This window comes from Amblyomma americanum, chromosome 7, assembly GCF_052857255.1.
Source record: "Amblyomma americanum isolate KBUSLIRL-KWMA chromosome 7, ASM5285725v1, whole genome shotgun sequence".
Taxonomy (NCBI): Eukaryota; Metazoa; Arthropoda; class Arachnida; order Ixodida; family Ixodidae; genus Amblyomma; species Amblyomma americanum.
Window position 1 is genome coordinate 38,694,068 of NC_135503.1, and position 25,530 is coordinate 38,719,597.

The following is a 25,530-nucleotide window of genomic DNA, read 5'->3' on the forward strand; positions in this document are numbered from 1 at the left end:
ATAAACGCCGTCGCTCACGTTTATCCGCGACAACCCGCAACTCCGCGGATATGTCGCTCATCAGGAAGCCGCCGTCTCCCCATAGGCGCATTACCGGTGAGTGTTCAGCGGGAATTGAAGAGCCGCTAACACACGCCTATAGACGAACTCGTAGCACCCCCGTACGTAAGCGATCGAAGCAGGTGAGGGCCGAACAATGCCGTTCACGCGATGCATCCCACGCAGCAAGCAGCAAGGTAAGCAGAACAGGTTTTTTTTTTTTTTTTTGCCTGGAAGCAGCAGGCGTTGCATATGAACGTCACAGTGAGCATCCAGACTGATTCAGTGTTCACGCAACACGCATACACGCGCACCCAAGCCTCATTTAAACCGTGCCATAGCGTTGCTTGCAGCCGGAGCCCGCTTCGGGGTTATTAATCAAACACAGGTTCATTTATCTTTCTTCCTTCCTCTTTCATTTGTTACACAGTTCGCACACATTCAGTGACGCAGGCAGACTGTTCAGACAGATGACGCTGAAATGGTCGAGGAGCAAAATGGCGCCCCGAGGAATCTCGCCCAACCGTGTCGCAGCTGTTGCCGGTAGTGAGCGAGAGAGGGGGGGGGGGGGGGAGAGGGAGAAAGGGCAGACGGCTAGGCATACGCAACGATGCGCCACCACAAACTATGTCGCGCGAGCGTCGTCTGCTCTTTCCGACAGACAGAATGGCGGCGACATTTGGAAGCGCGCGACACACAGGCGACGCGCAGAGCCAGTCGCGCCGTCGGAGTAACGAACCACTCGCTCTAACGTTTAAGCCTGCAGCCCGCACGGAAAGTTTTTTTTTGCACACCGCACAGAACGACGACGTTTTAGAGATCAACCGAAACGCGAGAGTCGCTCATCATAAAACTTCCGTCACATCGTCCGACCTTCTGCCGGCCCCTACTATACGCTTGCCTTCTCGTGGAATCCACTCCGTTACCCCGAGCGCCCATCAGCCCATTGCTCTTCGCACACCGCATCCGCGTGCAAAAAACAATCGCAAAATTCTTTTTACGCGACTGCTTCCGTAACGGCGAATATCGCAACGCTGAGGGGCACGAAGCATTCGTATTTCCGAGGGCACCTTGAGACGCGACTGCGCCAAACCTTAGCCATCGTCCCAGGTCATTAGGCTACAAGAAAGCCAGGGCTAAATTAGGCTCAGCTTTCGGGTACAAATGACACGCTCCGGAGGCTCCCTTTCTTGTACCGTTTTTGCTGCTACAAGCCAGGGTGCGACAATACGCAAGCAACGTAGCGTGGCATAAAGCCGCGCGCACGCGCCTAACGACGCGAGTATAGAAAAAAAATAAAATAAAGCTCGAGAAATAACCCGCGCACCGAGGAAAGTCATTATCGCCATCGCCTCCGACGGAAATAACCGCCGGTAGATCTAGCGAAAAGGTCGCAGCGCAGCGACGAAAGGTGCAACCTCGCGCAAAAATGCAACGCCTTACGACACACACCGCTCCTCTCGCGTTAAGATTTCCGGCGAGTCGCGGGCTACGCGCAACAGAGCGACAAGGTTCCGAGGTGCGAGTCCGCCACTGGCATCATCAGCAACGCGCGGACTGGGCAGGCGTTTTATGTTGACGCTCAGTTTCGTCTCTTTAGATATTTTTCTTTCTATTGGTGGCTGCGAACCCCCAGGTAGCAACTCGCTTTAAAAGGAGAAGAAAATAGGAAATAGGGGGGGGGGGGGGAACGAACGAGCGCCTTTGACTTCACGCACGAATACGAAGCTTAAAGAAGCTCCGTCGCGTCATTTTTGCGCGCGCACGCATTAATTCCACAGACGAAAACGAAAGCAAAAGGCACGGTAGTGAAGAAAAAAAAGGAGCAGACGACCAATCAATTAGCAAGCGGGATAAGAAACACTACTATTTAAAAAAAAAAAAAGGAGGTCGAGCAACTACAGTAGATAGGGCGAGCGTAATGGTTTTCGCCAATTAACACCTATCATTCTCAGCCCTAGATTAAGAGCACTGGGAGGCCCTCTTAACCAGCTGAGACCTGCAAGACCAGCTCAAGATACTCATCCCCTTAACACCTCATTTGAAGGAACAATGAAGTTATTCATTCATTCAACGTTCGCACAACCTTTCAAATTAGGCGCACGGAGGCCCGCGATAACCACCCGCATCGCAAAAAGATAACGGGAAATAAATAAAGAGCGACAAACACGGGGACATGAACATAAAAGCACGCCGAATAATCATCAGTGTGCAAATCGCAAGCCACTCCACCAAATGCCAGACTCGCTCCACGGAGGACCATAAGGAGGGCTCGTGCAGGCGGTGTTACGACAATTCGCGCGGCCAAGATAATCATATCCGGCTTCTGAGGTAAGAAAGAAGCAGGAACTGTCTCATTTCTTGGCGAACACACGAACAGTGCCGTCAGCGAAGGGACGAAACAGAAGCCGAAAGAAGAGAGAGAGAGACGCTGCATAGTGAAGGATGCGCATTGATTTCAACCACCTGGAGTTCTCGCGCCGATCGAGAGCATCGCACGGGCATCTTGTGCGAACCGCCTCATCAAAATTCGTCCGGGACCCCACCGAGCCACCGAAAGCAAGAGCGGCCTCGCGCCATCATCAACTGGCGGCACCATCGGCGCTGCTCCCGGGCTTCTTTCCATCTCGGCAAGGCGCTAGCGGCGTCGGGTTGCCATCGATCGGCTCGCTCGCCTCACCAGCGGCTCACGCCAGGCGCAGCGCACAGCACTGAGCCTCCTCCGGGCCTGGGAGGGGGGGTGTGAAGAGAGAGCCGGCTCGACGCCACGAGCAGCCGCGCGCACTCCCCGAAAGACATCCTCCCTTACGCCGGGTAAACAAACACGGGCCCTCGGCAAAACTCCTCGCGCCGCCCTACCTCACTGCGACCGGCTTCGGGCCTCCTTCCTCTCTTGGAAAGACACGAAGCGGGAAGGGGGGGGGGGGGGGGGGGGGGGCGATGAGAGAAGCGGCCACACGTTTCAGCAGCCTCGGGGCATTGCCATCCAACCCCTGCATCCATTGACAGACCGCCTCTGCAATGACACGTTGGCCGCCACTGCTTCTTCGAGAGGGCGACTCGTTTCAAAGAGCTATCTGGAATGTTCTTCGCACGCGAGGCTGGAATACCTGGCAACGCCGACACAACAAACATTGCCCCCCCCCCCCCCCCCCCCCCGCACACTCCGACTACTTCAATTATAACGGCATAGACAAGCTTGAGAATGCGCAAAACAAGAGGCCACCAGGCAGGCCAGCGTTTAGTTGGGTACACGTCGTACACCCACAAATTCCACATCCGAGCGCTTCGCGCCTCATCAATTTCTTCGCTAAACTTGAGGAAGCCTCCCTTTCTCAGGCGCTGAACGAAGCCAGAGCTTTTAAACCACGAGAGAGCAATCCTTCCCGGCGTTTTCAAAACCGCGACACACAAGCGCGTTTTGAGTCCCGAACCAACGGCATGGGGCTCAAGTCCCGCCGAAAACGCCCTGACACAGACGTGGCTCGGATATGAGCTGTAGCAATAAATTACCCCCCCCCCCCCCCCCCCCCCTCTCTAAATACGGCTCGGATACCCGACTTGCAAGGATGCAGATCTCCGCTCATCCGAGCACCCTTATCTAATCCGGCAACCTTCCTCGATTTCAGATAGGCGCAAGGTCCATCTGTGAATACGATGAGGTAAGCAGTACTACGTCATGAGGGGCGGTGATAAAGAAAAGTGAAACCACAAGTCTGATCAGTGGTCGCTAGAGCGAAGACGATCTCTACAAGAATGCTGACAGTCGGGAACTGCCAGACCGGGAAGAAAAAATTTAAAAAAAGACGCAAGAGGAGAAAGAGTCGGCCGAGCGGAAAATTGATACGGAGGAGAACGATGCACGAAGCCGGATCAGTGAAGAAAAAGAAGAAAAGCAACGGCCCTGCGGATGAGAGGCGTCGACGAGGGATCATCTCCGAGAAACACGCCATCCATGAGCTCGCGCTTTTTTTTTTTTTGCTAGTTTTTCGTCCTTTGAAATCTGCACGAATGAGAGTGAAAAAAGAAAAAACCGACACGAAAACGGGCGCGCGCGTAAGCTTGCGTCGGTCTCCCTCAGAGAAGGCGAAGTACTACTACGAGGCAGCGCTTAAAGCACAAAGAAGCACAAAATCGGCGAGACTCACTCAGGCTCTTGGAATTCTTGAGAGTGGAGCTGTTTTTCCGCCTCGCGATGCTGAAGGTCGAGAACCAGCTGCCAAGCTTGTGGCTGCCGAAGTTGCTGAAGGTGTTGCTCTTGTGCAGTAGCTTGATATCCATGGCCGATCACAGAATTGCAAAATAAAAGAACGCGGGAAGCAAGAAGTGTGACTAGTCGACGGACCAGCGGGCGACGGCAACCGCCAGTGTCTTCTGCTCCCAGGGGCAGCAGCAGCAGTCAGAGCGCAGTCGACGCACGGTGCTCACGAAAATGATAAAGTAATGGTGGGGGCTCGATGCTGCAAACTCGATCAGGCTCTCCCGAGATGGCCGGGACGCGGGGCTCCTTTCGAGAAATATGGGGCGCGCTTCAGAAGGGCTTTAGTAGCACACACGGCGGCTTTCTTCGAGCGGCGCGAATTATCGCCGGGACGAGGTCAAAGCTTCTATCGTCGTCGGCCCGTAGAGCAACAGCGGAACGGCGCGGGCTTGAGCGGCATCCATATTCCAAGGGACACAGAGACAAAAAAAAAAAGGTGAACCAGGTGTCCGCTGTGTCGAGGAGGTCCGCAGCAGTACGCGCCGCGCGATCACCGGCGAGCAAAGGGCCCGCCGAACAGGCCCTCTTCAGACGATATGCAATGTACGGCTGCACTCACGGGAGCCAGTCAAAGGTGAGCCAGTCGTACAATCCAACTAACGGCCAGCAACAGCGCGCGCTTTGCTCGCTCACTCGTCCAGCCGGCGAGACTCGGCTGACTGCTGCATCGCTCGGCGGCGTCCCACTGATCTCGTGTCCGAGCCGAGCGACACAAGACCGCGGTGGCGGCGGCTGGCTCTCCGGGCTCAGGTCAGTAAGCACGCCGCCGGTCGCTTCCTACCACGGGGGACCGAGCGAGCAAGGCGTCGTCGTGGTTACAGCCGCCTCGAAGATGACGCGGCGACGCACGGCACAGGCACGCACACACACACACGGGCACGCCGGGTTCCTCTCCTCGACGGGTGCCGCACGATCGACCAGCGCGGCTAACGAAACGTCGCCGAGCAGCCGCGGCAGCAGCACCAGACGGGTCGCCCGAGGAGACGTTGGCGGCGCTGGTGCGCCCAGAGGCGGGGAAGAGATGCCGCCGCGAGACCGGCTTTGCTCGCGAGGGGCTCGCTCTCTCTCTCTCTCTCTCGCAACGAGCGCGCTTTCTCTTTCTACAATGCTCTTCTTTCTTTTCTACTCGCTCAATTGCTCGCGCGGAATCACGGGAAACGTGACCAGAGACGTCACCAGCAAGCAGCTCGGCACGCGCGGCGCCAATTTCGAAATCGGCGCCTCGCTCAACGCTTCTCGAAGAAACCCCGAGGTGCGCTTCCCCGAGCTGAGGTCGGACCTAAAAAGAAATTACTACCCACTTCAAGAAAGAAAGACAAATCTTCCCAGAACAACATAGATCTCTAAGTAAAACACAACAAGTCAGCTGGCGGCAGCTCCAGACACTTTTTTTAATCCGTACATGTACGCTATATGGTTCCCAGAGCAGTTTAGCCCCGTCTGTCCTCTCTGTGGACACCACAAGGCAGACACACCACACATCCTATACTCATGTAATCAAGAAAAGCCGTCGAACAGTTTGCAGCTCTCTACCCAATCGCAGTGGGAGGCCGCGCTGCCCAGCTCGGACCCGGAGGTTCAACTCCGAGCCACGGAGCGGGCCGAAGAGGTCGCCGAACAACATCCTCGGTCGGCCACCTGGTGTCTGGCCTAGAAGAGGAGCCCACCGCGGGGAGGGGAACCTCACCCCAAACTGCGCCTAGGACCTCTTCTTTAATAAAATTTACCTCCTCCTCTCGAAGCAACCATCCTATTTTTGCCAATAAACGTCTTCTCGCTCGTTCATTCTCTTCCAGCATGACATCCACATGGCGCTGAAGCCTCCAGGGCATTCAGGGCCCGTTCGACTGAATTTGCCACGAGGCTCGAAACAATTTTTTGCGTGCATGCCGCCAACAAAAGTGCTTAACCAGTAAGCACTCGGTTCTCTCAACAGACCACCCAAGGACTTCACACTGGTTGTCACAGTCCCATCACCACAGCACAAAAATCTGCAATCTAAAATAGATTTGCTGATTTACTTTGCTCCAGAAGCAATGCACAAAGCTTCGCAATAGACGCCAATGCTGCTTACACTCGTTATGAGGTAAATGGTGCCAAACTTGCCTTTCTGCCCACAGCACTTAAGCCATGGCAAGCTTGTTGTTTGCGCTCATAGTTCAAAGAATATTTGAGCTCATTATCCCTGCTATTCCCAATAAATGCTCAATGTTTTATATTGTCAGGATGAATTGTGAAAGATTAGTGTGAAGGTTGTTGCTGAGTGTTTAACATTAATTGTGGTGCTAATGATCACTCAACGGAGTTCAATGGAACGTCATTAGCTACATATATATTTGATCTTGAATGTGACTAGTTCCCACAGTGTGTCACTGTAATGACAAAGCCAGCTGTGCTTGAAGTCATGGCTCATGACCATGTTTCAAGCACAAACCAAGTGCAATATTTTCCACCTAGTTATACTACCGTAATAATATAAGCCTCATACAAGAGTAAACTGAATAGCACCCCAACTTGCAAGCTCAAGAAGAGAAAACTGACAAGCATCACTGTGGCAAAATTCATGGAAGACATGAACTCCTGTGAAAATGTGGAGGCTCTTTAAGACATTAGAAACCAGATATTGACCAAACAAAAACACCTGGCGCGTAAAATTGCCATAATGGCATAGTCAGCTCAAATAACAAAATAAAACCACTTCGTGAGTAAAGGCAGCTTTCACCTACATGTGTCTCGGAAGTGAAGAGGCAAACGGTAAAGTTCAGGAGCACAAAAAGCAACACAGGGCAATGGGCCTACTTTCAAAGCGAACATTTAAAGCTAGAAGGTCACTTGCCTGTGAGTGGAGAACGGAGGTCGGGAATCCGCGATGAGGAAATGGAGAAGCGGTGTGTTGCACGAGATAAGAGGCTCAGTCTTGAGCCTGGAAAGACATCGTTAAAGACCACTGCATCATATATGCAGAGAGAGAGGGGGGCAACTTGATGGCCTACTTGTAATCAGAAGCACTTCTCCATTCCTCACGCTTAAGATATCTCAGCCGAACACTGAAGCATGGGAATGTAAGAACATAAGCCAGGGGGCATGTTTCTCTGATCAAGCTCTCCCCATCTATTCCTCACACTCATATTTTATCTCTCCCTCATAGGAATGCATTAAGCAATAATGTGATCTCTTAAAAGCAATATAGCAAAAGGGAAGGCCTTTAGTTTTTAATAGTGTATCTCACATAAATTTTGCATTTCGGAGAATTTAGGCACAGCCCAACTGAAATCCTTTGATTTGAAGACAAAATTTCATTCCAGTAATGTGGCAGTAATGTGGCCATTACTGCCACAGCTGAGCCAATAAGAGTTGAATTTGGATGTGTGCCATATATAAAGGGCTTTTTTTTTTTCATTTGATGCACGTGGGGTGAAAGCACAAAAATACATCGAGGACTGCGGCCAATAGCCCTATCCCAACTGTTTGTCCAGTCAAGGCACCCAGAGAAACAAAATGATTTACTCAATCAAAGCCAATCAGTCACTGGGACAAAAAGTGAAGACAGGCCCCATAAGTGACCCATTCGTCTCACTTCTAGCCTGTTATCCTTCAAGGCCAACTGGTCTTGAAGATGGAATGCACAATTGGGAGCTACAAAAAAATAAAAAATAGTAATTGTGCTAATAAAAAGTGCAAAACACCACAAAATAAGTTGCAAGGCAAATACAAGAGGCTAGTAACAGTTGTTTGTAAAAAAAAAATACTGCAGTCTAATCGAGAATCGAGGTGTCAGAGAGACAGCAGTGTCAACATAGGAACAGGCATAGAATAGGTTCAAGAACAACTCAGGCAACTCGGGGAAAGAAAAAATGCATCACTTCTCGCTACTACAATGCCTCTTTCCACACTACACACACACACTTCTGCACAACTCTAAATTCACTCTAAATTCGAGGTGTATTAACCAAACACATGCACACACTACAATACAAAAGCATCAGACACCAAAGTATCAACACACAGCATGCACCAACTCAGTAAACTTGTGTGGTTTTTCAACGTCACAAAGGTGCACATGCCTGGAGCTGCTTCCACTACGAACAGCACATACCTTTGTTACACCAACCACCATGTAGATACCAGTCAGGCAAAAACATGTTTGCAAGATAAGTGGAAGTCATAAAAGATAACTGTTTCCAACAAGAACATGTGCTCATCTCAGACTGGGGTGAGGATAAGCGCTGAAAATGGAACAGCTTATTGTGCACCATGAAAGAAATATACAAGTCTATGTTATTTAAAGATAACATACTAGTAGTTACCTAGCGCTTTCTTTTCAAGATTTGAAAACTTAAAAGAAAGGTCCTTGGTCACCCCTATCAGCGGGGATGAAAGGAGTTTTATGTGTTGAAGAGACTCCTAATAAAATCCAGAAATTAATTGTGGTACATCAATGAGTAAAACGTGTAAGAAAACATCTCACTATACTACAGCCAGTCACTTAATCTTTGTGCATAAGCTGAGTTCTTCAACATCCGCTTCTTACCCACTTAAAACTGTACAGTTGCAGGTATGGGTAAGCAGTCACACCTGATAACTACAATCTTCAGCCTTGCTTTCTGGCCAGCGCTAAACTCTTCAGATAATCCTGGAGAGTCTAGGAAACAATGCCCAGCCTTCTCTATCTAGTATTCTGCAGACAATGTCGCTTCAGTTTTCATGCAGCACCGACATGAGGCCTGAAAAACTAGACCGATATCTCAGCCAACGCCAGCAGGTACATATCCTAATGCAAGCAACAGTCACCATGCAAACCATGGCTTCCGTGGCCAAGTTAAACATTGAAAACCGGTGTTCTACCACTTTATGGAATTTATATGGTCAGCTCGCAATAACCGTAACTCGAACAGGACCAAAAATTTGTTCAAATTATATGGAGTCCCAATTGATGAGAGCCTTTTTCATAGATTTGATACTGACCGTACCAAAGCACCAGTCCAAATAAACAAGCTGCTCAAATTAAGTGACCGCCAATTAACAAGACTCCAATGTATCTAATTTACCCAACAGCGTCTAAAGGTCCACCTGCCCACTAATACATTTTCTACCCCCTTTAAAGCATAAAACATTTTCTATGGCAACTCCACAGACTTTGTCAAACTTGAATCAATGCTCTGCCAACCCTTTTGTCAAACACACCACCAGACACGACAGCAAGTCTATAAAAGACAAGTATCAATTACGTGATGACATTAAAAATCTGATTTTACTCACAATTCGGCCATTCTTCACAAGTGCTAGACACCGGTGGCTCCAACAAGGTAAATGTATTGAACGTCGAGTAACGGCACTTGTAAAGAAAGCCACGACAATGTGCTTTCTCTGTGAGCCGGCGTGCCAAGTGCTGCATTCTCCACAAAAGGAGAACAGTGCCATGTCACCCGAGAAACTGAGACAAGAAACTGGACACTCGTCGATAAGCAGCCAAAGTGAGCACAGAATCGGAACGTTGAGGATGCAGAGTGGTCACCACCACGGCTTGAGACCAGTTGTCAAATTAATAATTTGGGAACCAGTTTAATCCACGTGATGATTGATGAACAGTAATGCAAACTTAATCTCCGTTCTGTGATCACAGCCAGCATCACGACACGAGAGAAAAAATTGAGCCAAAAATTACTCAGAGGGTGCAGGTGAATTCCACTTCCTGATCCACACATGCTAATTTGTCTTATGCAGCATTCAGGAAAAAAAAATGCACAATTGAAAATCTTTCAACTCCTTTAGAGTGACACAGTGAACAAAAGAGAAGTGGACCTGTTTCGATAAAGTACTGTATTCTAGTCACAAAGAGACCACGCTTGCCGAAAACCAAGCTTTTATAAGCTACAAAGGACGAAAAACTACATACAGGTGTCGCCACTGATTTTTTTGACGCGAATACCAGAGGCTACTTTAGACTTTCCATTAGCTTCAATACAGTGGCAACCCATCCTTTTTAGTAAGGACGCTGTTTTTCATGACGTTCTGAGCAACATGACTACTAAGCACCAAAACACACCTATCATGCTTTTAGGTGATTTCAATTTCCCTTCGATAAACTGGTCTGATACTGAGTGTACATTAACCAAATGCACTCCAGCAAGCGAATTCCTAAATACGTGCCTCACCTTCGGCTTAACACAATTAGTTGCCACTCCTACTCAAGTTGCAGATCACTCCGCCAACATTTTGGATCTTATTCTAACTACTCATCCTGACAACGTTTCTTCGGTAACTTGTATGCATGGCCTCAGTGATCATCTGGAAGTTCACACTACATTCTCTTGCTGCATTCCTAATCACAAAATAATTAAAAAGACAATTGTCCTCTAAAATAGAGGAGACTACACAAGCATTAATTGCGAATTAACAACCTCTTCTATAACTTTTCGCCCGGTTTCCCGCATTGATCCGTCGAATCAAACTGGATCGTCTTCAAATCAGAACTTTAGCGCCTCATTAAACTTCATATACCAACCATAACCATAACCGAGAGCGCTGGCTCTCCGTGGTTTAACGTGTCGTTAAAATGACTAAACAGTCTAATTATAGTATTGTTGTTACCTTGCTGACATGTTTCCCAATATCTTCTTTGCATGTGTTATTGTATGTAGCTATATCCCCCCTACAATAATGCCTCATGGGCGCTGTAGGTACTTGCAATAAATAAATAAATAAATTATTTCGAGCGGCTAAGCTTAAAAACTTTTCGGTTGCACGGACGAAGTGTTACGACGCCGAGAGACACTACAATACCCAAACCGCACAAGCAAAGCGCAACTTTTTTCCCAACACTTTATCATCCATGTTACAAAACAACCCCAAGCAGTTTTGGAAAATCATTATGCCCCATGAACCTCATATCATTTCGCTCTCTGGCGGTGCTGGAAATCCAGTCATTGAATCTGACGTCGCGAGTGTGCTTAACTCTGCTTTTTCATCTGTCTTCAACAATGAACCTGCCAATAACCTTCCCAACTTCCCATTTTTTGGCCATCCGGCCATGGAAAGCATATCATTTGAACCTCATGGCATTGCTAAACTTATTGACTCATTATCCAATACTTCATCCTCTGGTATCGATGGCATTAATGGAAAAGTGCTCAAGAATACTAAAAATATCTGCAGCGTCATTTTGTCACTCATATTCCAGCAATCGCTTACAACAGGATCAATACCACGTGACTGGCAGATCGGTAAAGTCATAAAAGGCAACCGTTCATCCCCGTACAATTATCGCCCAATTTCACTCACGTGTGTTTGCTGCAAAATCATGGAGCATATTTTGTACTCGCATGTTGCTAGTTTTTTAACTTCCGTAAACTTCTTACATCCTAATCAGCACAGCTTCCTCAAAGGCCGCTCATGTGAAACTCAGCTTTCCCTCCTTCTACATAATTTACACTCATACTCAGACCGCAATATACCTTGTGATGCTGTGTTCTCAGATTTTGAGAAAGCGTTCGATAAAGTTCCTCATGGCCATTTATTTCACAAACTATCTCACCTAAACCTGCAAACTATCTCACCTAAATCTGCACACCGTGAAAGTTAATTGGATCCACGCCTTCTTAACAGACCATCATAAGTTCGTGTATGCTAACTGTCACTCGTCATCCTTTTTACCTGTGATATCTGGCATCCCCTAAGACTCTGTACAAGGTCCCCTTCTTTTTCTGATATACATTAACGATCTAACATTTAACACTTCTTCTAGCGTCCGGCTGTTCGCCGACGACTGTGTCATATATCACCTTATAACAAATGCATCAGATAGCATCGCCCTCCAAAATGATCTTTCACAAGTGCAGCATTGATGCAACAAGCGGCTCATGTCCCTTAATATTTCCAAAACTTCATTGACTTCCTTTCACCGTCGTCCTAACCTTCGCCTGCCTGTATATACTATAAATAACTCTCCAAGTTCTTCCGTCAATAATTATAAGTACTCACGCGTCCATATTTCAAGCGATCTAAATTGGACATGCCGTATCACCCACATAACCAACTCTGCAAATAGCGTCCTTGGGTACCTTCGGCGCAACATTGCATTCACACCCAGTGCTCTTAAATCACTAGCCTACAAAACGTTCATCAGAACAAAACTCGAATATGCTAGTGCTATCTGGGAGCCCCCTCAAACTAATCTAATCCGTACTATTGAGTCAATCCAGAATCATGCCGCCAGATTCAGCTCATCTGACTACGCTTATCATACCAGCATCTCAGGTTTGAAATCCCGATTGCAGCTGCCCACACTAGTCACGCGTCGTAAATCAGCACGTCTTGGTTTGTTTCACAAATTCTTTCAAAATTTTTCAGCAGTTAATCAAATCATCCCGCGTGCACATCACATTTCCCGCCATAACCATTCCAACGCTGTATATACCCAACATGCCCATACCACAGCATACCAGCAATCATTTTTTCTAAAGACTGCCCGTGATTGGAATGCTTTGCCGACTGAAGTGGCCGCCATCATCAACCATCGACTTTTCAAGTCCGCTATCGAAGAAGCGCTCTCATCATTGTAAACGACTGATCGTTTTAAATTATGTAATATATTCTTTTTGCTATTTTTCCCCCACCCCTCATGTAATATCCCGAAAGGGATCTTTGAGGAATAATAAATAAATAAGTAAATAAATAAATGAGTTCAAATCTACTGATAGGAAGGTTTTAAAATCCAATTTTTTTCGCCGATAATTAGGTGAAGTTATCCCCAGTAAACTCCTTCAAGATAAAACTTAAGGGTAGGCCAGTCTCTCTGACCTCATCACAGACCACACAGAATGCCCGAACAGTAAGTGAAATTAAACAATAACTTTTATCGCCGCGCACAGGTGTGTCTGCTCTTGGGCCGAGAAATCGCCCACAGGTAAACAAAGCGGATTCCAAAAGCAGAAAATTGTAGCAGGCGGCAGCCAAAAGTCAGATAGAGAGATGAGATTAGGAAGCTGACTAGGAAGAGGCCGTCGCAGCTGTCACAGGACAGAATTAATTTGCGGTCAGTGGAAGAGGCATTCGTCCTGCAGTGAATGTAATCTGGCTGCCACCACCGCCACAGACGACGACTACAGGGAGCAACATATGTGTTGATGACTTCAATGTACAGGAATTTAAATCAGCAACACACGCCTTACTCTCGTAATTACTCCCTTATCACAAATAGACTCCACCTTTGAGAATTCCCCTATACATTGGACCAACACCATTCCCACATTGTGCTGTTGATCAATTCACTCTCACCCTACCATCTGTCAGCCATCCTGTTTAGCTCAGTTGGCACAGCAACTGCCCCAGACAGGCAGTGGTCCCCGGTTCGAACCCTGGGCCAGTACAAATTTTTCTTCAACTATGAAGTTTCTACGAAAGCTGCATAGATTTCCTTTTGCAGCTGTACGGCTACACTTGAATGGAAGCTAATGAGTAATTACACCCTTATTACATAGGTTACTGCAGTGCTTGGAGTACATCAATTAATGTGGGATAGCCTGACAGGTCCCGGTTACTGCTTGCGGGCCGGGCCCTCTTTGAGATTAAATTTTCACATTTTCACTGGTCTAACAATGCAGCTGAGATCTACTCTTAGAACAGGGCAGCAAGCAAACAACTCATAGTGATAGTTTGTGAGTGCTATTCTTCATGTTCTCACAAAAACAGCGTCAGTGTAAAAGCAACTTGTAGGAAGATGACCTGAATGTTCTGCACCAACTTGCAGACATGAAAGCGTTGGCACCTGTCACCAAAACACATTCAAGTGTATGCTTAAGATTTTGTTTTGTTTTGTTTTTCTAGACACTTCGTTCCACACAACATGGCCAGTGGGCTCAGTGAACAGTGGCAACATTTGTATGACCCGCGAACAATCCACGTTTGAACCACATGCCTCGTCAGACCCGCATTTCAGGTTATACTGTTATTTTCAGAAAAAAAAAAAAAGCTTCCCGTTCACCTAATTCAGACCTGTGACCACAATAAAACTCAGCTTGCTTCCCTCAAAGAAAGGTTTGTACGCTTAATGGAAAATTTCTTCTGCCCCCGGAATTTAAACCGCTATGTACCGAGGAGTCGACGTACCAAACTAGCTAACTAGGAGCCCAGCAATCTTGTGCACAGCAACACAGCAATGGACAACTCGGAGCACTAGAAAGCTTAAAAAGGCAAATTTTCCTTTCTTAGAGCTTGATGTAGCTTTCAGGCAACTCGAACATATTCTTAGTACACTTGCTATCCTACGTCAAACTTGTAATGAAATGCAACTTGTATCTTGTAATGTCACTGCAGTAAAAGTGCAGGAGAAGAAAGCCACATAACAACTTCTTTAAACATTCTCATTTCCCAACACTTGGTGCAACAGCCTTACTGTTGAAACTGTGGCATGTTATCAACAGTAATTCTCTCTAAAAACAAAAAAAGAATCGGATCAATTCTCACAATTTCTTGTACTCAAAAGCAGTGTAGCTCTAATTTAGCGCCCACTACGAACACTCAATCCCAAATGCTTAATTTAGATTAGACTTTTCACTAGAATTGATCATGATGAAGAGTCAACACAAGTGCCCACACTTTTCAAGAAGAAAAAAAAAATTATTTATATCTCATCTCAAACATTGGTTCATCCAAACAAGAGAGGGTCGTCACCCAGTAAATTATGAATGTGAATGGTCGCACTAAAAGTGCCCACAGAAATTTTATTTCTGTACAAGTTGCAAGGCCTTCAGAAATGACAGCATTGCTTATTTAACCAAGTGCGCTCCAAGCACAAGAAGTGGTGCGAGTGGAGCGAGGGAGGGCTCAGGGAGAACCGAAGGGGTCACTGATGACGAAGAGAAACAGTGCAATGGTGCATGTTGTCTACACCACTAAAACCCTACACCACTCCAGAAGCTACACCTACAGCAACTAATCAGCAAATGAATGCACAAAGTTGCTCGCATGTGACGAGAGCAAGTGACTTGCTTTTCCTGTCATGTAATTTCATAATCACGACTGCTGGCTACAATAGCCTTTATTTAATGTCATGCATCAAAATGCAATGCATGTAATGCATCAAAATTATGCCAATTAAACACACATTTTAATAATAGTTCTTTTGATAAAGGTTTTTAATATCTTAATACTATTTTTTTTTGCAAAATCAAGGTTTTTAGGTAAAATTAGAACAAAAACTGCCAAACATATGCTTGTATCCAAAATTAAAAAAAAAAAAAGAAACTTTAGAATGTATAAAATGTCTCCCTGACCATTAACAATACTCATGAAAAATTTGAAAAGTTCTAGCTTACACAATCTTCCGGCTAGAAAGCAATCAAATTAGGCCCTACATTTGTGAACGCAATTGGGCGAAACAGTGGGGCGCACGCTTCGCAGTGCGAGCAATATTAGATCCTGCCCAAATGATGTGGAAACACTACAAATGTGATAAATAGCATCAGTAATGTCAATACCCTTTTCAAAACAGCCGCTGAGTGGACCAAACATGCCCAAGTAAGAAATTAACAAAGACACTGCCAACAATGTTCTGTACCATTTCCTCAGGCCTTCTATACTGAACAAAACTCGGATGATGAGCCAGCTTCCCCAGTCACTGCTACCTAGATCGTCAGCAAAATCAATCGTGGACGGAGCTTAATCACAAGACTTGCGTCATTTCAGAGTGCGTGGCAAGCTTGCGGAGGCGACCATTCTCAACTTCTACTCTCTGCTCATTTTTCACCCAATTCGAAAATTACTGCGACTCCGAATAAAAACAAACTAAAGAGAAGATAATGCAGCTGTTTTCTAAATTTGAGTCAAATAGCGCAGCATATATGAGAACAGCGCGGAAATGTTTGAAACTGACGTTCCCATCTTCCTTAGCAGGCTAATGATATTCAATGAGCGCAGTCGGGAAAAAGTAAAGCTTGCATGTATGCTCAGTCAAAAGATTGATTCAGTTAAAAATTATTCCCCGCTGCCTTGGAAACCTGCTTTCCCTCCCCCTGCTTGTTAACGGCTCAGTTATTTACGTTCCACCGTAAAGCAGCTTAAATCTGCCTCGGGCAGTAAAGACCACTTGTGAACCCCCCCCCCCCGACATGAAACACTTTCATGAATGATAGGTAAATACAGCTAAACAATATAAACAAGGCGTGCCAACCAGAGGCCATTCTTTCAAGAGGAGAATCTCAAGTCCTGCTTTCGAATGTTCTACAGGAAGTTCACTTTCCTATGCTGCTTCACATGCATGTTTTCCTTTTAACTATTTTGGAATGATGGCATCTTATGTGTTCCAGTCTTGCCTCTTAGCTTTCCATAACGATCAATTTTGACTGCTATGATGCAGTTCCCTTTCCAATGTCTACCACTTGCTCAAATGCACTAGTTTCATAACCCATAATTCTCTTATTCCATGACTTTTTAAAAACTTTATCAGGTATCGTAAACACAATTATTTCTCTCTGCACTACAAGTACACCACATGCTGTGTATTTTGTTGACGTCTTTTTCTGTGCCGCTTTTTTTCTTTCCTCTTCACGTGGCAATCAACTACACCAACCAACAAGACTTTTCATTTTTCGACAGCTCATTCAGTGCTGCTATCTGTTTATTCCTGGATTCTGTGGCCCATTAGTGACCAAGGCCATCATGACCCAAACGCAGGATTAGAAATGTATGTTTTTATGCTAAAGAGCGAAAGTTTTAAAAGGCACAGTTAAGTTAAAACATTTCCTTCTTCTAGGAACTTAAAGACACATGAAGAATCTACAATTGCATTTCCTCACAAGAGTAAGCTAACGTCAAAGGGAATGTGCTGGAGATAAAAACGCGTGCAATGCCTTTTTTTTCATTTCTCAATCTTCTCGCATGAAAATAGAATGCAGTTCACAGCAAGCTTGTCTCGGTGCGCTCCGCACAGGGGTTTGCCCTGTTTTGTGGACGTGAAACCACATGGGTAAGGCGTGTATGTCCAATAAAAAGACGGCATAAAATCACTTCTGTCAAATGTTCTGCTCTGTATGCAGCACGTCGCAGGTATCCGGTGTAAGAATAGAAGCAAACCAAAAATAAAAAAAGGCTGAATTATTTTGTCGCCTTGGTGCATGACGGGCCACCCTGTGCCCTCACTGAGTGTGTAGTGCTTACCCGTGCGGCTGCCAGGGTCGGAGCCGTTCTCCTGGATTGACAGCTGCCCTGAGAGCTGGGCGAGGCCCTCATCGCTGCGGAAGCGTGCATGGGTTCAGAGAAGATGAGAGGCGGCGGCGAAGGCTTTTTCATCGCAGAGCATCCCGGCGGCCAACCACTTTGGGGGGCTGTGCAGGGTCCTCAGGCTCTCCAAGCCGATGCCGACTACACGTGCCAAGCACCCAGCCACCTGCGTCTAGCAACATTCAAAGGGCATAAACACAAAGTCCTTGCACGTTGGGTGTTTTTTAAAGATCTCTACAGGTACAGCAATCCTGAAAATGAACACAGAAACCCTGAGAGCCCAGCAGGACCAATTAGTTACGAGCCAGGTTGCAAAGTCAGTGAGTTTCATTCAGGGCCAGCATGTGGCTTCCGTATGACATCACATTCAAGCTCACGTGGCTTCCGTATGGCATCGCATTCAATCTTCAGCAGCATTGGTGACCACATGGATACCAAAATCTCTGTTACGAAGGGAAGTTCGTCTGCATGCGCCTTCATCATGCACCAGCAAGCAGCCTTTCAGGTTTCAAGTTAAAAATTGCTGAAAGTTGGACACAGACGCACGAGAACATTTCATGTTCTGCTTGGAGTGCATGTCACACAAAGTTGGTTTCCATGCTGATGGAAATGTCAAAAAGCTGCTGGCTGGCCTCTGGTAAATAATCATACTGAATTATGTTCTCTTCAATGTCCTTTAATTGAAATCTGTGTAAAGGCATTGTTATGTGCCAAAGAAATGGATGAAATCCTTTGTTAGTACTTCAGTTTCGTGTATGTACTCCTTAAACAAGTTTATGCATAATGAGTCAAGGAAATGTTGCAGCCATAACGTAAACATTTCAAATTATCAATTGCTTAGTATTCTCATACCCCTAATGCAACCAATGGCTACTATTTACAGCACAGAGATGCATCATACAACTTGAATGTTGCATGCAAGCTTCATCATAGATGGCACTGAACACAACTGATGCACATGACAGAAAAGGCCTGTTGCTCTGCTGTGTGTGCTTGCAGATGACCCGTTTAAGACAAGAAACATGGCTATTTGAAAGATCACACGCTGGAACAGCATGGGAGCAATGTGCTGAGCTGTTCCGAATCCATAATAACCCATGCCATGCGTAATAACCTAAGCCATAACAACCCATGCCACGCAAGTAAGGCTTTACAGCGTGCATGAAGGTCCACCTCCAATTTTGCATCAAATAGCATTTTTTTTATCCCACAATTTCATTCTTCGTATTGTGCTGTCTATCTTGTGCATTAAAATTAAGGGGCAATCCTTGCTTTTGTAAGGGTTTGATGAAAGTTCATCTGGTCAGGCATTAGTTGAAGTAAATGTATAACAGTCACTGACAAAGTCAAAGTAAAAAATGACGTTTTTGTTCTTTAAACACTCCAGACAATTTATTTGGGCACACAGGCAAGCAAATTCAACTGCTCTATGGAAGATGCAGTAAGGTCGTGAGTCTGATGCTGAAAGCCCTTCGTCATTTTCTTAAGCAAGGTGTAGACAATCTGCATCGCCTTTACTACAATGTACGTGGCAAAAATTGGAATAACTCTAAATGTGATGGATAAGCCAAAGCAGAATACTACGTTTTGGGTTCTGCAAGCCGATAATTACCATCCACTAAAGCAAAAACCTGATGGCTACCAAAGATTAATTACTGCAAGTCTTAAGTCACACAACTCACGGCTCTAATTAGCACTCTCCTGGGTGAGCAGCATGTCCCACCCTCCCTCAAACAGCATAGGCATGGACAGTGACCATACAAAGTTTCACCCTGACAGAATCATCTCTAAGCGTTGGAGTGGCAAGTCAGCTACCAGCTACAACAGACCTCACAATCTGAGCACCAAGGCTAGTTGATGCACAAAGTACTACCGCACTCAATATGACTTGCAATGCACCGGAGTAAATGAACTGAGGTTTTCGAATTATAGTAAAGCAGTATGCCTTCACACAGCGCACCCAGCTTGCGCAAACATTCACGGTACTTCGATGTTTGCATTGACAGCTACATGCATAAATTTCCAGCAACACAGGGCTCACTGTACTCCAAAAACTGAACTCCAGCCACAGCTCCTGTGCTACAAGTCATATTGAGGGCGGGAGTACATTTAACAGAAAATACAGACCATATGATTAGCTTCGGAGCTGTGCAGTAGAGCATTTATGGCACGCATCAAGCTATAATTCGCTGCAAGGTAAAGAAAACACTTGCTCGTACCTTTCAAGGCCTCGCTGTTTTTAGAGTTTCTAAAGTGCTCCAAAATACAGCTGAAAAGCAAACACATGGCCTGAAGACGTTAACCATGGCTATACATTCCAATTAGGTGCTCTCTTTGCAGGTATTATACAGGCAAGCACCCAGTCAGCAACATCCTGAGCACAGTGTGTCAATGATTACCTGTGCTATCTGTTAGGTTATCCACATGCACAGCACATACTTGGCCGCAGCTTTCCGTTTATGACGTGAAAGAGTACTGACACTACGTCTCCGATACAGCACACCTCACAATAAAGCACGATGTACTGGCCGACCTGCCAACAGCACTCATGCTTTGATTCAAAGCTGAAATTCTGTCTTAAATGTGTACATTCATGCGCAGAAAGTCGGGCAAGTTGGTTATAATGCATGGTTGAAAAAACGCGTGTCCTTGCATCCTTTCTTCATCCGCTTGTTTTTTTTTACGTGCCTTTCCAACCACGCATTGCAAAACCATGGTTTGCAAAAACAAATTTGGATTGATGGTCCCCTATTGCACGAGGACACTACAAATTGTTCCAAAAGGGAAAATTCCGATCAGCAGCTGGAAAGTTTGAACTCCGGATAAGATTAGTGTAGCCCACCTGCAGGGCCCATGCAAATGGAATAGACCAGACTATGCAGTTGGAAAGACACCATTGACAGGCTTCACGTACTCGGCCCTTGATAAATACACAAGATTTAATAACAGAACACTGCATAAAGCACTACTGAGCAGACGCAAGAAGAGCTGCTTGGCTCAACAAGGGCTTGACGAATTAAAATTCCTGTTATGTCCATAGCTTGAATGTGCCGCACCTGATGATAATTTTTTTTAGCCATCTTATTACGCTTCCATATGCCAGAAAACATCAATTTTAGTTTTGTTATGAAAAAGATATGTAGCCAGACTTGTTTCAAATAGTATTTCGGCTTCAAATTTTCAAGTGAGTGAGTAGTAACATGTGCACATGTACAGACAAATAAACATGAGCCAAGCATCTCATAGATAAAATGCACAGTAATCAGCAAGCACATTAAATGTCACCTGAAAAAGACCCCGACTTAAAAGCAAAAGAGAAGCAATAACTTCTGCACAAATGAAGAAATGAGAAAAGGAAATAACCGCATGTCGGGCCACTTACTTTGACAAGGTAAATTAACTATGCTGCCAGATGTTCAAAAGAGCTGCAGTGATGCGTTTTGCTTGCTACCCAGTGCTCTCACCCAGTGAACAAAGTGAAGAGTGAATTAGGCGCACGGCAGCATGGCCTGATAAAGTCATCGCGTAGCCCCGCCCTTGTAGTCCTTATTAAGAAGGGAACGAGAGGGGCCATTTTACCAAAAGACAATGTGCAATGCTCCTATCATAAAGGAAATCCTTTACCAATGGAAAACAATAGAAAATCTCCAACAGATGGCTTCATCACGTGCTGCTAAGACATGAAAGCTTTAGTGTGTTGTTGAGGCAATGGAGCCAAGTGGAGAAAAATAGCCACAGAGTTCTTTTTTATTACATCACAACTGAACAGGAGGTAAAATGATGCAAGGTTAGTTATTGGAGGGTTTGATGTCCCAACGCAACTCAGGCTTTGAGGGGACACCGCAGTGAAGAGCTCCAGAAATTTCGACCACCTGGGGTTCTTTAACGTACACTGACATCGCACAGTACACGGGGCTCTAAATTTCACTTTCATAAAAATTCAACCACCACGGCCGGGATCGAACCCGCATCCTTCAGGTCAGCAGCCAAGCGCCATAACCACTGGTCCACAGCAGTGGCAAAATCATGCAAGTTCACTACAGTACCAATGTAAAGCTTAATTTGTGATGACATATTTCATGAAGCCAAGTTAGCAAACAATACAATGAAATGCTACTACAATCCAAATAATGCAAAAGGAATTCACTGTGACTGTGTTGGAAAAACCCTTAAAACTTTATGAGCCAGCCATTTTACAGCTATACTTTAAATGCTGGCCTAGTGCCTCAGTGCACTGTCTCCTTAAATAAAGCACACAAACAATGCCCAAAATGAAACGAGAATAACCCAGCAGTGAAAGGTACAAATTCACCAAAGAGCTCCATCGTTTCCTTTTCATTCCAGGGCTAAGCAAACCGATTCCTGCAAACCCGATTGATTAGTCACTAACTACCCCCTGCCATAACGTCTCTGAGATGGCACACAAATGTCACCACCACCGGCGCAGTTCATGAATACACAACTAACATTGACATCAGGTGAAATATAAGCAGGCAAAGCCAGGCTCTCTTATCCATGATTCACACGCACCGTGCTCAATCAGCATGCTACAAAACTGTGTCACCACTACCTCCACATGTAAACTATTCCAATAATCTAATCACAAAACGCTTCAATAAATTTACCCCAGAACAAAAGCTCGTTCATTCGTTCCCACAACATTGCAACCCTCTAGCCACCACCCAGAACAGAGTTACACATTATACCTCGGCTATGTTTCCAGAGCAACAGCAAACACTGCTACTTTACACAAGCATACACCATCGTTCGAATCGACGTCACGTTCTCAGACACTTGGGCCTGGTCCCTTGATTTTCCGCAAATCTTGAGAGCATAATGGCACGAACAATAGCAACGATCGTGAACAATGATAATGTGCACGTGTGTGTCGAAGCGCAACTCTGAAAACAACCCCGGATACGTACTCATTTTAGAATGTTACGACGGACAAGTGAACACACAACCACGCCCAATGCTCCACCCCGTGTTCTAGGTGGCCAGAAACACGTTTGCGTGTTTCGGCCCGAAAAAAAAAATTGCACGAAGCAATGTCGATCCTTGCGTTCAACTTTTGCCCTGCGATTCTCGTCTTCATGCAAACACCGGTCCGAAAGCACAGTTCACGAACGAGCCACCTGCGGCATGCTTTTTCATTTCGTGCGCGCAGCACAAGCCGCTCGTAGCGCAAATCTAGGTTTTTGCGAAAACAACCAAAACGGTTAAAGTGGAATGTTTCAACTGATCCCGACTGAAATAGCCGGGTTCCTAAACCACCAACCGTTTGGCACGCAGGAAACATTTTCAGCGTCAACTTCGGCAACGCGCTACCCGAACTCAACCGAATGCACGAGCGGTTGCGCACACGCAAGTTTAACTACACAGGCCCTCATCATTACGATCAGAGTAACCGACAACGAAAATCCCGATGATTCGTAGAAGGTGAAATGCAATTGGCGTTGCCTCGAAATCGAAGAAAACGCACGTTTAATCCAGCGAAATCCAGTTTCTCTGCAGCCGTCCTTGGAGTTTCCTGAGCGCAGAAGCGTTTGAAAAAGCGCGTGCGTATATCCCAGCAAAACCGATGAACAGGAACGGAAAGCCCGTAACGTCAACTTTTTTTTTTCCTTCGCGAAACGAGATGATCGTACCTGATAAGACCGACCGCTGATGGTGAAAGAAAGGCCCCCCACCCAGGGTAAAAACACAGGCGCAGAGGGGAATTGCGCAAGCGGGAAGCATCCGCACACCCGTCTAATGGCAGATGTAATGCAGACTGCACGCGAGAAGTCGACCACACTTTCTCGTAAGTGGGAGGTGGCCCAGAACAGGTAAACAAAAAGTTCGCTTTAAAACTTTCAAACCAACCTTCTTGCGAACCGCACGCACTCGTAAATTAGGCACTGCAGAGATCGCCGACAGATTTTGCGTAAAAGGGAGACCCGGTGGTGAAATTCAAACAGCGAGCGCAAACGATTTAGCGCAAACTGACGGCTCGAAGTTGACGTTGAGTCATGCTGCCGCCACGGCCACACCACGAGAAGGGCGCACACCCGAGCGCGCTCAGGTACGAATATTTCGAGCGTGCTCGACGGACAGACATTGGGTGTCGCTCGTACGAGCTGTGCATACTGCTTCCATCGCTATCCAGCCAGCCAGGACAAAGGGAGGATCGTGATAATGTACAAAAAAGCGTAAAAACTAGGCCTCACCTGTCACACGGCGATCTCATGCCCGAACTGAATCCCGTCATGCGTTGCGCTTCCACCTGCTGCGGCACGTGACACAACAAAACCAGCAGCGCGACTTTTTGAAGTAGTTCTTTTTTTCGTTTTCGCTCCGTATGAAATGCAATACATGCGTTTCTTTTTTTTTTTAGCGATCAGCACAATTTATCTGTACAAGCGAGAAGAGCTTTGCCAAAATTGGTCTGTTACAGACGTCGCGGAGCGCACGATGCCGTCTGCGTTTCTGCTTGTGCTCGAACGCGCAGTGGTTTAGTTGTGTTAGTCATTGGGTTTCCCACGTTTCAGCTGGGAAATGAGTCAGAGAGTTGGAAGCAGCAAGACAATTCCGAGCCGGGACGAAGCTCCAAAAAGGCAGCAAAAGCGAAAATGCCCGGACGATATGCGTCAGGGGGGTCGCGAACACGCAAAACATGGCGGCCGGGAAACCGCAGAAATTGGAGCGTCTCAGGTAACGTACGTGCTTCGTCAACTTGTCGGGCGGTATATTTCAGTTTTCACCTTTCTTTCGGAACCGCCGCGGTAGCGCAGTGGTTAGGGCGCTCGACTACTGAGCCGCAGTACCCGGGTTCAAACACGGCCGCGGCGGCCGCGTTACGATGGAGGCAAAACGTAAAAAGGCGCCAGTGTGCTGTTCGATGTCAGTGCACGTTAAAAATCCCCAGGTGGTCGAAATCATTCCGGAGCCTTCTACTACGGCACCTCTTTCTTCTCTTAGTCCCTCCTTTATCCCTTCCCTTGTGGCGCGCTTCAGGTGTCAGCCGATATGTAAGACAGATACTGCGCCATTTCTTTTCCTGAACATCAGTTTTCATTTTCTTTCTTTCTCCTCGACTGCGCCATTTACTTTACCCAAAAACCAATTATTATTATGCATGGCGACCTGAACAGCTTCACTGGTCGAGGTCATGTTTCGCCGCGTTCATGTATCTCCATTTCTACTGTGTCTTCGCTCACATCCCCCACCCACCCCCCCACACACACACGCACACACATGTGCACTCATGGGGAAAAATTCCATCCACATTTCTTTAGCGCCATCTCGACATGAACGCATATGTCCTCGTTTTTAGGTATATGCGAATGTTCCAAATTTCATGCAGCTTGCGAATGTTATTTTCCTGTTCGACTCGCACCACGTTTTTGAAGTATTTGATTCTTCTGGATTTTCATTACAAAGCTTGCAGTTCATCTCTCGCAGTCAAGCATCGCGACATTTTATAGCGGCCTTCGCTACAAACGACTATCAATCAACCTATGTATATAATGTTTCCTCGTCGAATGTACTGCACGCTCTCATCGTTTTCTAAATGACGCGCGGTGCGCTATTAGGAACCGCGGTGCTTGTGGAGATTAGCAGATCGGGCGAAGCTGCGGCACATGTGCGTTCCTGCGCTTGTTTCGCGGCGATTGCCTCCCAGTGGGCATCTGCAACTCTCCTGGACGTCCTAGACATCCAGAGGACGTCCAAGGGAGTTTCAGTGCCCATTGGGCTTCGTCCTGCGCAGTTTTCATATGTTAATAATATAAACACTGCCCATTAAGCCCGTACAAGAAAATAGGGGATCATAGAAACAAAGATAGCATTTGGGATCGTCGCGACGCTAGCTGCAGTACGGCTAAAATCTAACGGGAGGTGGTGGTGAAAAGCATTCATTTGGCGATATTTACAGAGAAGTTGCGCAGGCCCCCTGAACCAGGGCCCGTTGGGCCGATAGTTCCTCGGAAAGGGGAAGGGGTGATGGGAGGGTTACACGATCTAGATACACT

General features: G+C 46.4%; 1 protein-coding gene across 2 annotated transcripts in view; it reads right to left on the reverse strand.

Moving 5' to 3' along the window:
* Positions 1 to 5,361, reverse strand: part of LOC144098933 (cyclin-dependent kinase 16-like) — a 205,978-nt gene extending 200,617 nt beyond the window's left edge. The window contains exon 1 of one of the 2 annotated variants that reach the window (XM_077631903.1): positions 4,188 to 5,361. In XM_077631903.1, coding sequence (XP_077488029.1) covers positions 4,188 to 4,320 — 133 coding nt within the window. In that variant the 5' untranslated portion in view covers positions 4,321 to 5,361. The remainder of the gene's footprint in view (positions 1 to 4,187) is intronic. The other variant, XM_077631904.1, reaches the window with a different exon arrangement.
* Positions 5,362 to 25,530: the final 20,169 nt, after the last annotated feature.